Source organism: Plasmodium inui (assembly GCF_000524495.1).
Source record: "Plasmodium inui San Antonio 1 unplaced genomic scaffold supercont1.121, whole genome shotgun sequence".
In the NCBI taxonomy this organism is placed as follows: domain Eukaryota; phylum Apicomplexa; class Aconoidasida; order Haemosporida; family Plasmodiidae; genus Plasmodium; species Plasmodium inui.
This window is the reverse complement of record NW_008481955.1, coordinates 991-17,560: the sequence shown is the minus strand read 5'-3', so window position 1 is coordinate 17,560 and position 16,570 is coordinate 991. Positions and strand designations below refer to the sequence as shown.

Below are 16,570 nucleotides of genomic sequence, written 5' to 3'. Positions count from 1 at the left end.
AGTAACATGTCAATTTCAATTTTGTATGTTATAGAGGCTTCAAAACGCACATTTTTAAGTATATTTATACTTCATGAACATGTAACGAACACGTCAATGAATTGTTCTGATAAAAAGCATATTTCACAAAACTGGAAAAGTCGCCTTTGCTTAATTGCCACTAATTATTATACACAATAAAATTTTTTACTTTTCAAAAATTTGTAAAAAGAGCATAAAAAATGATGCAGAAACATAATTATGTGGCACGTACAGTTTTTTCCTTCAATTTGGGGTTTATAAAATCAGGTATGTCTGCAAAACTTTTACATACTTACAGGTATAAACACTTAAAAACAGCGTTATCGGATGTAGAATACGCTTGGGCATTAACTCAATTATGTTTCTCTCGGGCCACTAAATAGTACAAATTACTGACATTTTGTGATTAACGTAAGATGTCCCTGCACCCCTTATCTCACAACCTGAAGTGTTTTAACTTTTTCTCTGTGCGCTTCACGCTTTAGCGGGCTTTACAATTCAAAAATATCTTCTGTTTTTTGTTATGTTCTTCCTTTGTTCTTAGTCTTTTGTGACTTCATTCCGTTTTAGGCATTTTTCTTTCCCTTTGTATGCCACGGAAAAACCAAAAGTAAAATTGGTGCTTCATGAGGCCTGTTTTTTTCTTTACTTCTTATTACTAAATTTTAAATGTTAATCGTTATGCTATTCGTATCATATCCAAAATGGGTCTATCCAAACCATAAATTTTGGCCCATAAAGTGGCGCCCCTTTCTTTTAAGCATCAAATCGAAACATTCGTTTTGTTGGACACTAACTATATGGATACGCGTGTCTTCCATTGATTATTGAAAAATCCATTTTGCCCACATCAGCTGTATGTTAAAAACACGCATAAGTTTTTAATTAGCACATTTCGGGAGTTATGTTCCGCGACCATTTATACTGAATCGGTGATACCTTTTTTAATAGGTCATTTATGGGAGCAGTTATTACCCCATAATTTTCAGCGCTAACATGTAGTGAGCACTTCTTCATAATACAAGGTGTTATAATCCTTGTAGTAGGAATGTTCACTTGGAACGTCTTTCCTTTTGCGGAAAAAACTCCTCCCGCAGAAGCGAAGATTACGCATGTAAACGAACAATTCTCTCTTCAAAAAAGGCTATTACACATAAATTAATTAATCAGATCCTCTCCGTTAATACACATTTTGGAAAAATTCGAAAATAACTCTATATATATGTATGTTAAAGGAAATCCTTTTTTTTTTTTTTTATGTAATCGAAATGGGTTGTGTTGAAACACCAGGGCTTAACCCACATACAACACTGCAACGCGTTCGCCACTTTTACTGCCACATAACGTCGTGCCTTTCTTTCTTTAAAGCCATTTTGTAGTATTTTCACACGGTCACTAATTAATTAATAGTTTCTCCCTTTTTCAAGATTTTCAGTTTTAACGAGAACTAGACAGGCATAAGAAAAGGTCTTCCCTCTGATTAACCGTTAAATGTCATTCGTATTTATTTTTTCCTCCCACTTTAGTTGCCAGAAATGGTCTCTTTTCCCCTCTACAAAGACACAGCGTAACGCTTAATGGTAAGGTACTTCCACTCCTCTTCATGTTATCATTGCATATATTTGTGAAAGCACTGTCCGTTTTTGTTCGTTTTTGTCGTATTTGTCTCTTTTGTTCATTTTTGTTCGTTTTTGTTGGTTTCTTTTTTTTGCAAAAAGAATCGTGACTCTATAGAGACACCACAACGAATTTACAATAAAAAGTGAATGCAACTTTTCGTAAAAATAATTTACCTCTCCTTTGAGCTTCATTTCACCTCAACAAGGGATAAAGAAAAAGAATTCATAAAGAATGATGGTAAATTCTCCTGCCTATCTGGGATTACCTAAAAATGATCCCAACGAGCACAACGAATTTGTTATATCAAAAGGAACACATCATTTTCCCTAAGAACCTAGTCTTCATTTGATGGAAAATGACTGAAATGCTAAATGCGAATCACAAAAAAAAAAAACTGTACAATTATCATTTCCCATTGCTTAATCCGTAAAGGAGAAATTTACTCATAAAATAGAATTCACTTCATATCTGCTTAACGTTATTTTACAAGGCAGACATTCACCTTTTTTGAGACACATGTATTCTTGCGACATACAAGTAACAAAACTGAGGTGGTGTCATTCACGCAAAAAAAATAAATAGACGGCCGTTTCGATGCATTGCGAAAGAATGGCTTTTTTAAAAAACTGTTTAAATTAGGTGGAACACAAAGGGGGAAAATGCTCCTCTATATACCCATAGAACCAATTGCTTAAATGTTATCAATGCATAAGAAGCGATGGGTGGTAGAAGAAGCATGCCTCCTTCTGAGGCTTTCCCTCTTTTTTTCAGTCTCAAAAGAGAAAAATAAAAATGCAAAAAAAACCATTTTTAGTGCGTTCATTGTGAACTCTTTAAACCGAATGAATGAAAAATAGCAGGATTCTAAAATAAACCCACGAATTGGGGCCTAAATCGTATACATATATAGGCATAATTGGGCACATACACCCTATTATAAAATTTCATATGTTCCATAATTTATGAACAGAATGAAGTAATCAAATAAGAACGGCACATCTGTGTGCCGTACCTTTAATATCCCCTTTTAATATATCTATATGACGCGTTTTAATATATCTATATGGCGCGCACGATTCTAAACATTTTCATACGAGAGGCAACATATGTAATTCCTGTTAGCCCCCCTCCCCGCGCTCTTTCCTTTAAATTGGGCATACGTTTTCAAGATGGCACTAACCAATTTTGCCGCATTTTAGCTGATCCGTTACAGACGCCACGTGGCGATTGAATGCAAAACGATACACATGTTACGCGTTCATATGAAGGGATTATTTTACGAATTTAAGGAGTGGCGCGTTTCACGTTATCGAACTGGCGCACGCGCGCACGCTTTCATTTTTACCCTATCGAAATGTCATTAAAATTTAAGTCACATCCGTGAAAACATTTCTCGCAAATTATTTGACAATACATCATCGAAAAGCGAGATGTCAAATTCACCATTCGGGGTGATAAAAAATGATGCTATGCTGGTGCTTATTTATGTACATCTCGTCCAAGGAAAATTTTGCTTGCCATAAAATAGTTCTATGCATTTAAATTGTTCTTTTATAATTACGTATACCTTGTACAACAGTACCCATTCCATGCATTTGATGCGCTTTGCACAGACGACCCCACAAAATGGTAAGATTAACGAGAATAATTTCTCCTATCATGTGTTAAGTGTGATAATTCAATAACCGAAACAAATAAAAAATAACATGACAGTTTTCACATTCACACGGAATTAGTACTATCCATTTCGGGAGTACATTAGCTCAGCAGAAGGAAACAAGACTTTTAATGGTATTAATGGAGATAATAAAAAAATGGATAGACCCTTGGAAAACGCATGTTCCATGTCAGTTTATCTTATTTATTAACCAGTTAAAAAATTTTAAGGGTGCCCTTAACTCCACACCTCCTTTTTTTATTTTCCCCTATATTTCATATTTCCACCTCTGTAAACGTTTAACGGGAAAATTGTCTTTTGCAGAACTTGTGAAAATTATTTTGCCCTGACGGAGTTTATTTCTGTTTTTTTTAATTATAAACGTATAGAAGTTATTTATACATACAATTATAAAAGGGGCCCAAATACGCCATAGTCAAGGGGAAAAGGCAAACTCTTGAAACGGCGTTACGTACGCGTGCATGTCCTACACATATCTTTCATCATCCTTGACTTGCAAAACACGCTTCTTTCCTTCGCGTAACTTTAAGCATAATCAGACTTCTGATGAAAAAGCTAAATATCGTTTATTTTTTCAATCAAAGATATGCAGAAAACGTTTACATAAAAATGTCACAAAAAATCACAAAAATGGAGAAGAAAAAATAAGTAAAATTAACTAACAAAATTGATGCTATGTTCAAAAGGGCACGTGGGAAAAATCTTTTTTTCTTTTCTTTGTAAAAAGTTTGATCAAAAAAATTCATCGCCACTTTTTACAACCTCGTAAACCAACTAAACATTTTTTTTCTTTTCATATTAAAAATAATTAAGTTCTTTTTTTTTTTTTTTAGATTTGCTATCTTCTGTATTTTTCCATTCCTTTTTAAAAAATGGATCATACCAGTGGCATTGTTACATATTAAACCTTTAAATGAGTTTTTTTCCCATTTTTCATATTTCATACGTTTATTTATACATGAATGCAAATACAATTTGTTCGCTTCCAATTGTTGGAACAATAAATAATTACCCATGTAAAAGATATAAAGTAAAAATACAAACAAGCGTATTTGCGTATATATATATTTTTACATACATTCATTCGAAGAAATTTTCCATTAAAAAAAAACTAATGGAGGGTATCCCTTAGGGAAAACATGAAAGATATTCTCCGCAAATGTTGAAAAGCATATGATTTGCTAAACATTATACCAAGTTTGTGCAATTTCTCTATCGTTTTTTTTTTTTTTTTTTTGTAATATGATTTAATCATCAATTTGTTTTTTCTTTTTTTTTTTCTTTTTTTTTTCTTTTTTTTTTCTTTTTTTTCATTTCTCCTTTTTCGTCCAATTGTATAACATGACGCTTCATCAACTTCGACCATTAACAGTGATGAAGTGAATGCTTAAAAAGTAACGTTATCAATGAACTGTTTAAAATATATGATATAATGACAGAAGAGGGAAACTCATACATTTCATCATTTTCCCTTTTCCTGATATGTAATTATAACTGGTATGTGTGGCATGGTAGCCCTTCATCATTTGTAATCTTAAAACCGTTTTCACAGTAAAAAATATGCCATCAAATCGGACAACTGCGTCAGCTGAAGGGGGGGGGTTACACCAACACGTATACATATGCAATTGCACATAGGTAGGTACGTGTAAGCCACAAAATTGTACCCTCAGCAATGCTCCACACATTTGCTCGCGAACATCAATAATCCCCGCATCCCCAATAAAACAGCGTTCAAAATGAGTTTAAACAAAATTAAATACGACGAGCTGGAGGAACTAAGGAGGAAAAATGAAGTGCTGATGAACTTGCTAAATAAGCTAATCTCGTTCGATAAGAAAAGGGTATTTCTCTATCCCGTCAATGTGCAGCTTGTTCCAGATTATTTGAACATAATAAAAGAACCAATGGACTTTACCACCATGAAACATAAAATCCAGAATTATAAATATAGAGGCTTTCAAGAATTTGAAAAGGACTTCTTCTTAATTATCAATAACTGTTACACATACAACGACAAAAGTACCATCTACCACAAGATCGCAGAAAATGTAGAAAATTACTATAAAAAGATTACCCCAAAAATATATAGGAAGTACTTAAATATCCATCTGCTATATCACAGTGAGGATAAGGATGTGTTAAATAATACGCTATATGACCCGAACATAAATGAGGACAAAAAAACACCTGTTAAGGAAATTAAAAAAAATCTCAGGCCAAAAAAAAAAGGAAAAGTAGGCAGACCAAGCAAAAGAAGCATAAGTTTTAAAAACGAACACGCAGATATGAACCAACCCGCGAATGTTAATAAAAAAAAGAAAAGTAACATTAAAAATTTAGCAAAGACAAATCTGCACATGCAAGGTAACAACCATTTTGATGACGACGCCTATGGATCAGTTAACGCTATCGCCCTAAATGACATGCATGGGTATAATAATGATGCATATGCAAGTTTAGAGAACATGCTAGAGCAAGAAAACTTCTCCACAATCCTAGATACCATTGAAGATAGTAATAATATATCGAAGTATATTTTTCACAGGTTGATTAGAGTACTGTCAGATAACAAGAACAGCGACGCCCCCCTATGTAACTATGTAAATATGAGCAAATCGTTACGGAAAATATTTCTTGGAGAACCCATTTCGTCAAAAGAAAAGAATAAAATATATTCCCCAGCATGCAGTAGTGGAAATTACTCCCAGCTACCCCCAAACACCACAAAAAGAGACATAATCGACATAGCCAACGTAAGCGATGTAAACGAAAGTGCAATTGTAAAGACTAAAAAGAGGAAACTATCAAATGCAGAGGAACAAGATAATTACACGGGACCCACTTCGCAAAGTAATGCTCAAAACAACACTGATACTAGGAGTGACACAAGCATTGAAAGAGAAGCCAGATCTGCGGATTGCAAGTCCCCCCCCTCTGAGCCCGACAGTAACAAGAATAACAACGCAGAAGAATTAAACAATGCTAGTGTAGAAAGGGATGAATGCCACGATAACCCCCCCGCGGAAACATTAAATGACGATTCTGCAGAGGAAGTAAAACCCCCAGATAAGAAAAACGAACCAGAAAACGATTTCGTAACATACAACACTGAAAAAAAAGAATTAACGATAAAACTGCTAAACTACAAAGAAAGTGTAAAAAAATTTATCGGAGAATCAAATCTTCCTACATTCATTAATATATTCCCAAATATTCACAACATTCTAGATAATGCAGATTCGAAAAATTTATATTATGCTTCCTTCAATGACGTGAGAGTTTTCGGTTTAGATGTAGCAGATTTTGGCGAAATTAACCAACAAATCTCCTACAATAAAAACTACCTCCTCGGAGTTGGTAGATATCATATAAAAAATGTCCTGACATTGGATAATAATCTGTTAAACATAATGTTTAACGAAGAGAACAAATCTCACCTTTGTGAGCAGATAAAGTCGTACTTGTCAAGTGAGAAGAATAAAGGCCAGAGAAGCAGTGCCCTAGGCCAACACAGTGAAAGTGAAAAGACCAAACAGTCAGCTACAAATACAAACAAGTGCGTCCAAGCTAGTGAAAATAAAACGGAAGATACTTCACACTTCGAAATGGGAAGTGGGCAAGAGAATCCCGTTACTGAAAACGTTCAACATGCTAGCAGTTCTCACTTGCACAGTAATAATAAGGACCATTCCTCCCAAACGAAAAATAAAATACCTACAGGTAGTACCTTTGAGAAAAGGGAAAATAGGGCTAAACCTCCTGATAACTCTTATTTGATGTACAATGACCCACATTTTAAGGACAATTCGAACTATAGCAGTGACCAAGTTTCGAGTGAATCATCGGACATTGACAATTTGGACATGAGGAACTTTTTAGATACGTATAATTCATATAACAAGAAATTCATAAGGAGGAAACAGATTTATAGAATTGTGAAAAATAAAATTAAAAAGTTGTTTAAAAAAGATGCCACAAAAGAAGGCTATGTCGTAACGGAGTAGCACAGCGTAGCCTTCTTCAGAGGGAAGAATGTTTTTCCCCGAAGGGCCTTCCCTCTGTCTGTGTGTCTGTCTCTCTGTCAATCTGTCTATTTGTCTGTCAATCTGTCTATTTGTCTGTCAATCTGTCTATTTGTCTGTCAATCTGCCTATTTGTCTGTCAATCTGTCTGTCTCTTAGTATATATATATGTTTCTACCCCTTTCCATATAATGTTTGTGTAGATATGCACGACGTATATATACAAGGACAGTGTGAACCCCCGCATCATGCACCGCGCATCGCGTTTGTATTAAGATGCCCATTGTTTTAAAAATGACGTGATAAACCATCACAAAAAGAAAAAGAAAAAAAACGAAATGTTTTAAGTTAGATTATTAATAAATTGCCTCCGTGGCTGCATGTTACTTACTATGTTGCGTGATTACGAAGCAGTGTCATGCCCATTTTTAAGCTACAGCTTGTGAATGTAATGACGCAGTGGCATAGCAACACAACGATGCAGTGTTTTTAAAGGGGCTACAAACCTTTTAACGGGGGCATAACTGAACAAAGGAGCCCCAATTTATTGTCAAAAAATGACGTTTTAGAATACAGGAGAAAATGCCTGTACAGGAAAATTCCCACTAAAGAAAAACACAAATTGGAGGCAACTTACTTAGTGTCCAAACGGGTTAACGCTTTTGCTATTTCTTCGCCGCTAAATTGTTACTTAGAATGTGCTTTGGGTAGCAACTTTTTGGTAGCAATTTCTTGGTAGCAATTTTTTCGTAGGGATTTTTTCGTAGGAATTTTTTCGTAGGATTTTCTCCGTAGCAATTTTTTCGTAGAAATTTGTTCGTAGGAATTTTTTCGTATGATTTTCTCCGTAGCAATTTTTTCGTAGCAATTTGTTCGTAGCAATTTTTTCGTAGCAATTTGTTCGTAGCAATTTTTTCGTAGCAATTTTCCCCCTTCCTCACCTTACGACGAAAAGAATGTAACACGAACTGGATGTAAAGAGAAACGCTTTAGCGGCTTGGCTTGCGCGATGAAATGTGCCTGTTGTGCCTAGTCAGTTAACTTGTATATCTTTCCCAGTGCTTCGTAACAATAAAACATATGAACAAATTAAAACTGGGAAACTGTGCCTAATGAAGAAGTCACTGCACATTTCTTCGTAATAAGAAGAAATGCAAAAGTACCCAAGTAAGCATACGGGAGAAACCGATAAAGGGGCAAAAAATAATGGCATTTTTCCTCGCTTAATTTGTTAATTATGCAAATGTGTATACATTTTTGCTTTTATCCACACAGGCGCGACGAAGATCCAAAGCGGGTGCAACATCGTCATTATTGAGTGTATAAAAATGTATATCATGTAATCATGAATTTTTTTTTTTTTCCTTTCGCACGCTCGCTTTGCTTCATCAAAAGAAAAAAAAAATTAGTCACATAATTCATGTTTTGTGACAAAAAAAAAAAAAAAGAAAAGAAAAAAGAAATGACAAAACAAACAGAAACAACACGTAACAATGAAAACGTGACAAACTGCGTTCAAACAAAAATGAATTTTACTCCACTTTGCAACTTCTTCTCCTATTATTTGCCCTGCTGAACCCTACCCATGCGCGCACTACTTTAGCACTTCTGCATCTCACGCATGGGCCCTGTTGCACTGAAATTGACACTCGATTACTTCCTTTTGCTGTATATCCTTTGACTTCTGCAGAGATAATCCCTTCAACGCCTTAGAGCTTTCCGGATCGTTCCTTTTGCAGCAAAGTACGCAAACTTTATTTCTACATTCAGTATCATTTTTTGCACACTGTTTGTAGTCCTTATTTTCCTCCAACGAAACACATTTATTTAAAAATTTTTCAAACATTGTTTGCATCTTAGCTGCTAAGTGGTCATTTTTTTTACAGTGTTTTTCGCATTCCTTTTTCTCATTACTATCTAGCATTTGTGTATGATATAAACAGCATTCTTCACAGAAATTTTTAATACAATTAATATGTTTCTCTTTTGTCTCATTTGGGAATATATCCGTTTGACATGAAGACCTTCTATTTAATACGTGTACAGAATCTTCACAAGTTCCCCATGCCTTGGATTTTGTTTGAATAAAATTTCCATCATTATTTGACGTAGCAGATGAAAGAACGATGGAAGCAAATTTTACCTCACTAAAATTGTGTACCCAGAAACCAACTTGTCCTGAACGAATCCTATCTACATCAGCAATATCTGTGTCCACTTGTAATTCTTCTTCGTGATTATTTATGACAGCCGTGACCTTTGATTTGTGGAAGCGTAATTTTATATTAATCCACTCATTTGGGGTCAACACCTTTTTAATTCTTTCTCTATCGGTCAATTCGGACAATGTTACTGATTTGCCATTTCCGTGTGTTACTATCCTGACGCCATCCTTTGTCATCTCTAACGCATTGTAGTTTTCCTCGTTTACAAAGTTGAAAAGAATTTTTACGAACTCATCATTGTCACTTTCGTTACTCTCATCATTGGAGAAATTTACGTCCAGGGTAAAGTATCCGTCAGAGCAATTTCTCTGTTTTAAAAGTGCTATGCTGTTGTAGGTGTGTTCACTGGTCGCGGTGCTGACTTTTACCATTTTTGAGCATAGCAGGTGCTCACTGTAGTTGCCGTCAAGGTGGTGATCATCTTCTTGATCATCTTGGTGACCATCTTGGTGATCATGTTGGTGGTCGTCTTGGTCGCCCCCCGTTGCAAAACTCCATTTATAATCCACATCATTAATAAAGCTATACGGCAATGTTTTGCTTAAGTAGTTCTCCCTGTAGTAGGGGCAGCTGGAAATTTCCCTCTGCTTTTTGTTCGCCCCCCCTTTGGACAATTCCGAACATGGTCGAGCTATGACCTCTAAATTATCGAAGAAGGAACCCTGTCCATGAATTTGCGAATACAAACCGACCGTGCCATAGAGGAACCTTTCATCTAGAGACCGCAAAATGTTAGTCTCATTTGAATTCTCATCAACCTCGTAAATATCAATATTCGCATGACTGGTCACAATTCTGTACTTATTCCACTTATTATTTGTATTAACTTCTGTTAAATTTTCTTTCAAAATTTCCGCATTCCCATTTTCTACCTTAGACAATCTTTTCATTCCTTCCCTATCACACACATCAAATAGGTAAAAATTAAAATCGTCTTTGGCTCTAAAGACAATACCTGAGCATCCAGTTCCCCTGCTCATAATACTTACGTTTATTTCAAAGTCATAAAAATTTAATCCTTTCAATTTGGCATAATATCCTTCCCCTATTTCTCTGTTTGAGATGCTGCTCGTTTGCCCAATACTATTTTTGTGTCCTGCTATATCCGTATCCGCATACCCCCAAATGCTGGACACATTCTTTGTTAATTTTGAATCAAAAGTTTGGAAGTGCGAAGAAAAATTCATAGTCTCATAGTTCAATTTGAAGGTACCAAAGTTAAGAGCAACTTTCTGTTCTTTTTTTAATTCCTCCAAACGTTCCTTCAAGCTTTCCAAGTCGTACATGTATTTTCCTGACAAATCGTATAGGTATAATGCTAAATTTTCTGTGATATTGTACAAATTGATAGCATCGTCAATTTGTTTCTTGGATAACAAATCAGCTGGTTTTAGTTGCTTCTTCGACTTCTCTATCACCCTTACTGTCTCATCTTGGACGATGGAAATTACTGAGGGGTCAACTCCATGAATAGCATCAATGTTGCTTAACAGATCGGTAATTAACTCGTGAAAAATGATACTATCTCTACTTTCGTCTTCAATGTATGGCATTTCTTTCCTCCCCTTCGTTGTGTCTCCCTTTTGAAGAAAGGACGTCTGCTTATATTGAAACAAATCCATAGGACAGTCGGCAGATAAATTACCAATGCGTATCGTCCTGTGGTGAAAAATGCTACTCTCTTCCTTAATATTTTCTTCCTTATCTTTAGTGATTATATCTAATAGCCCCCCTGCTGGGTCTTTATTTAAAGAAATAGATTCTACATTATTACTAATGGAACCTTCGTAGCGATCCATTCCAGATTCGATGGTAACATTGACTAGGCCTCCCTTATTGTCCACTACCCCAGCGTGTATTGCGGCTCTGCAAATGGAGCTGTTATCTGCATATATTCCCTTACTTCCATACACCGCATTGTTTTTAAAATTTTCACTGGCACACCCTAAAGGACAGAGAACAACCACATTAGTATTCACGATTGAGTTGAAATAATCCTCAAGTGCCGTTGTTTCACAATTTATGTTCAAGTATTGCAACGCAGCATCGTTCTCCGTCGAATTAGTAGAGCAAACTATAGCAGATATATCAGATGTTTCTAAATTAAAAAATTTGAAAGATCCATCATCGTAGGATATTCCAGCAGTTTGTCTCACTTTTGTGCTGTCCGGAGATTCAGATGCTTTTAAATAAATTAGCGTCGTTAAATCTATGTTTCCGTTTACCAAATCGTGAAACTTTCCGCTGCAACTACCATGATCACAAGAATAGTCATAAGCAAGAGGAATGTTGTTTTTCCCATTCAGTGTGTATCCCATTCTTTTTAACGACAAAATTAAGCTATTTAATTGGCTTTTCGATCTTAGAATTAGCGGCTCTAACCCTACTTCAGCACAGTGTTGTCTTATATCATCCACCGAATTTATAATACTGCTAATTAAATGATCGCGATGTTTAGGAGGATTACCATTCCATACGTACAGGGATGTACTAGACACCATGTCGCAATATACTCTCAACGGTTCAGGGGAACACTTTGGCTTTATCCAGTAAAATCCTGATTGGGGAATCTCTTGAACATTTTTAATTACAGAACAATCACTAGCTGGGTAGGAAGACGAATCACCCGGAAGCATACCTAATCGTAGCAAATCGTTATCATGAATTGAATTTACTGACACTAGGGAGGATAACTTTTCATTCAATTCATTTGCTTTTTCCTTGGAATCTTTCAGTTCATCATCATACTCTTTCTTTTCCTCAACGCATGTTTCAATATTTGGTAACAGTTCTTCCAGTTTTGATAAATTATCACTAATAGAGTTTACATTTTTCGACACATCATCTTCGAGGTTAATCAGTTTGTTAGTTAAGTCTTGGTCAAATTCCGTTATATATTCAACAAAGTATTTATCTCTAGCGTCATCTGAATTAGCTGCATCTCTGCAATAGCCTATAATAGTTTCTAAATTGTTGGCCTGAACTTCTATGGACCTAATTCCATACAAAAATTGATCCCCCATTTCTCCATGCTTCGGATGAGGCTTCATCATTGATATCTTGATATACCTCGTTTCTACGTTTTTCAAAGTATCTATTGTTACAAAGCTAGGGTTCGCTAAATTCTCAGCAAGGACTTTATATTCCTGGTTGTCTATACTGGAACTTATGCTATAATGCAAAGGGGGGTATTCCCAAGAGACTTTTACTCTGGATATTTCTACGTATTTGTTTAAATCTAGGATGAGATAAACCACGTGCTCGTAATTATCTGCAAATGTGGCCGAAGCCCAGTAGCTATTCAAGTTTCCATCTACCGTACTGTCCGCATTATGATCATCATCCAATGTCGAATTAGCATCAACCGTAACATCCATGTTGAGAAGAATATCATGAATTCCAGGCACATTTCCGTATATATTTTTCTGAGAAATGCATAAAGGCTCACCACTTTTTTGCAATCGAATTTGTGAATTAGATTCAAATATCCAATTAGATTTTCCATCTCCATCTTCCAAAGCTCGTAAACAGTCATATAAAACAATTTTATTCTTTTCTAAATTGTCCAAATTAATAAGAGATAAACATTTGGGAGGCTCACTAAAGGCACTAATTATTTGGTTGTTAGAATTTATCTTCCACAATTCTCTGCCGTCCCCACTTGCTAAGGCATTTATACATGAATCTAATATAACCGAAGTATTGTCATTATTTACTAATCCTTCCTCCACTTGTAAACACATTTCATTATCACTTGTAATTCCTGACAATAGCAGAAAGTATGGATTCCCTCCTCCTATAATCTTCACTTCCCTTATTCCGAAATATTTGTGAATAGCATTTTTTAATCCAATTTTTACCGATACCACTTCTTCTAATTTTTTAAAAAAGTAGATTTCATCAAAAGAGGCTTCATTTCCAGAAATCCTCCGATAAGGAATAACATTCTTATAATTTTCCCCATCACTAGACACAGATATGCTTACTAATTCTGGGCTGTATTCCCACGATATTTTCACTCCTTTTATGAACCCCTTTGTATTTAAATGACCAGTCCAGCTGATTTCTTCATCCTTTGTGTGATTCCCTGAACTGCACCAGTAACTGGGGTTGTTCTGTATAGCCCTTTTCGCATCATAAAGCGAACTCCCAGATTCCTCTGAAATGTACGTGGACGACGCGGAGGAGTCTACAAACTTGTAGAAATTTGTCGCGGATTCTTGTCCTCTTGAAAGGCAACTCAAGATTATGCACCACAGCAGGGGGATTAAATAATTCATTCTGCTAACACTTAAAAGTTGAACCAAGAATTGCACTGCAATGAGGACAAATTGTGTAAAGGGTTCACCTACAAAATAAAACAGTGCAAAAGGAGTTACACATAAAATGAAACAAAAAGCTACACGAAACAGTCTTATCAAACTGTTTTGTCAAATCGTGGAGGGAACTCCCTAAACAGGCTTCCTTATCCGTATATGATAAAATGTAAGCTAATTTGCCAGTTATTTGAAGAAGGAAAAATAAAAAAATGAGTTCTACTTTGTAAGCAAAAATGTTACAAACTTAACAAGGCGTTAATCAAATTATGTATCCAATGGTTTCCACAACAAAGACGTGTGTGTGTCGTCAAAAATTGGGATGACTAAGAGGAAAAGAAAAAAAGTATAGTTAATACGGCAAATAATCACAAGAGGATAGTATCTTTAAATAAAATTTATGTCCACTTCGTCAAAAATTCCGAAAATTTTTCGTCTACACAGATATACATTTTACACATGACATGAATAACTTCAACTCTCGAGAGGAAAAAAAAATGACTTACAGATAACTCCCTTCAGTAGCAAATACCGAGCAAAGACTGGAAACAAGTGGACAAACGAAAGGAACTAATCCAAAACAATTAATTATATATTAATTCAAGATGTTTAAGATGGCGCAACACAATTCGCTGATCTAAATGCTGGAAAAAATTTGACAACTGTTAATTTGATCATATCATTGCTGATGGGCATATGTAGAACATGAATTTTATTCTTTAAAAATGTTTAAATTTTCCTTAATTTGGCACTTCATATTTTTTAATATGTGCAGTCATGCTTATCTATTTAAGCGGAAATAATTCTTTTAACTTTTAATAAGAAAACCCATGGCTGTATTTTTTTGTGGACAGACAAATAACATACGCTTCGAAGAAAATAACTTTGTTGCATATAACAAAAATGGGAAAAAAAAAAGAACATCACATTACACCACATTATCTGCTTAATTCCTACAAAATGTGAAATATATTGAAATGAAATCGAATGCACACCAAAGAATAAGTACAAAACGCCAAGTTTGATCTACTTCACGTTTTTAAAATAATATCGTTTTACCCCGATGTGTAAGTACACCTTAAAAGGACAAAATACAGTAGAGAAGTAATTAAGAAAAAAAAAAAAATTCTTCCTATACCAAATCAGTTGAGCGTAACGCATTTATCCTTTTGTAAAAAAAAAAAAATTACGCCACTTTCTTCCACATTTTATAGATAATTAAATAAAACAATTTCGCCTTTTATTTGTCCCCAATTTTCCTGTTTTTGCTCCCAACAGGGGGGTAAGGCTTAAACTGCAATTCGAAAGTATCCCTTCCAAAGATACGTCATTCATCTTCAATATATATACGTGTATTACAAAAAAATTAACAGCAAAAAGGGGAAACAAAAAAGAGAGAAATTAATGATCACAGAGATCTCCGTCGTGGGGGTTATTTTAAAATAATTTTCCTTTTTCCATAAAATTTAAAAATGTACCAGTGGGCAGTTATCATTTTGCAGCTTCGCGCGCACCTTACAATTTATAAAAACTGGATTTTACCTAAATGCTCCATTTGAGCATCACGTGAGGAGGAAGTTAAAGTGCCGATTTGTTTATTAAGAACAGATTCTTAAATGTTTATTTGTATATACGTACAGAATTCGACGGAATTTTAGCACCTTACATTTGCGCGTACAACCATACATTGCGCTAGAAGAGAATGAGAATTAATTTGCAACATTCGCAAGTTACCCACCACATCGAAGGCGTATAAACCCTCCCATGTAGCACAAGGAAAAAAAAAAAAAAAAAAATACACTCTTTTTCAATCAAATAAAATATTTTCTTAAAAGGAAGAAAAATTTCATAATTTTCCCTTCCTAATTAAATGCAAAACTTAAATAATTTGACCATTCTTTAGCTTTTCTCTAAATGAGTTCTAGATACAATAATTTTACCACACATAACTGTGCCTATAATTAGGATAAAATTAATGCCACGCTGAAGGGAACGATAAATAATGTACATCTTATGCCAATTGGCACGTTTTTTTCTAACATTAACACGCGGGACTATTTCGTAAAATTTGTGTGAATAGACTGACTTAATAAAAGAATTTCTATGTTTTATTATTATACATGTTAATTTTTAAAAACATTAGAAAAACAAAATTTCTTAATGTAGAATCATATACAATGGGGAAAAAATACTTATGCACATTTTAGAACAATCAGAAAGGAAGAAATCCTTTCTCAAAAGCTGTTCATTTAAGCACTGTGTTCAGAATGAAAATTATCGGTGGTCGATATTTTAGGGAACTCCTTTTTTTGTTCCTTCGGGCACACGTAAAATTAATGTACAAAATTTTATACCCATGCTTTATTTTATTTATGTTACATAGGTGAGTAAAAAATATTGAATGGTTAATGATTTTCTTTATGAACACTTTTTGAATATCAAAAGGTAAATGCTCCATTTCTATATATAGAAATTTTAAGGGATAATTCAGAACATGTGATATATTATTATTACATTTTGAGTATACCTGACAAAAACTCATCAAAATCTGGACCAAAAAGATAACTTCCAACACTATGTTCATTTTTATCATCGCCTTCATCTTCATCCCCAGCCTTTCCTTTAGCATCGCCTTCATCTTCATCCCAACTCATACGTTTAGCATTGCCTTCACCTTCATCCCCA

At 34.8% G+C, this 16,570-nt stretch overlaps 4 protein-coding genes across 4 annotated transcripts in view; 1 reads left to right on the top strand and 3 right to left on the bottom strand.

Annotated features, from left to right (window-relative positions):
• Positions 1 to 5,050: 5,050 nt before the first annotated feature.
• On the top strand, positions 5,051 to 7,326 carry C922_05646 (hypothetical protein; the record flags this gene model as incomplete). The annotated part of the gene is made up of 1 exon (XM_008821217.1): positions 5,051 to 7,326. A coding segment is annotated over one exon (2,276 nt), but the record flags the coding sequence as incomplete, so codon positions are not given.
• A 1,633-nt stretch (positions 7,327 to 8,959) lies between these two features.
• On the bottom strand, positions 8,960 to 13,849 carry C922_05645 (hypothetical protein; the record flags this gene model as incomplete). Its single annotated transcript, XM_008821216.1, has 1 exon — positions 8,960 to 13,849. The coding sequence occupies one exon, from the start codon at positions 13,847 to 13,849 to the stop codon at positions 8,960 to 8,962; it is 4,890 nt and encodes a 1,629-aa protein (XP_008819438.1).
• Positions 13,850 to 16,130: 2,281 nt separating this feature from the next.
• C922_05644 (hypothetical protein) lies at positions 16,131 to 16,523 on the bottom strand (the record flags this gene model as incomplete). Its single annotated transcript, XM_008821215.1, has 1 exon — positions 16,131 to 16,523. The coding sequence occupies one exon, from the start codon at positions 16,521 to 16,523 to the stop codon at positions 16,131 to 16,133; it is 393 nt and encodes a 130-aa protein (XP_008819437.1).
• Positions 16,524 to 16,535: 12 nt separating this feature from the next.
• Positions 16,536 to 16,570, bottom strand: part of C922_05643 (hypothetical protein) — a gene marked incomplete at both ends in the record, with an annotated part of 315 nt that continues 280 nt past the window's right edge. Inside the window, one exon of the mRNA XM_008821214.1 lies at positions 16,536 to 16,570. Coding sequence (XP_008819436.1) covers positions 16,536 to 16,570 — 35 coding nt within the window.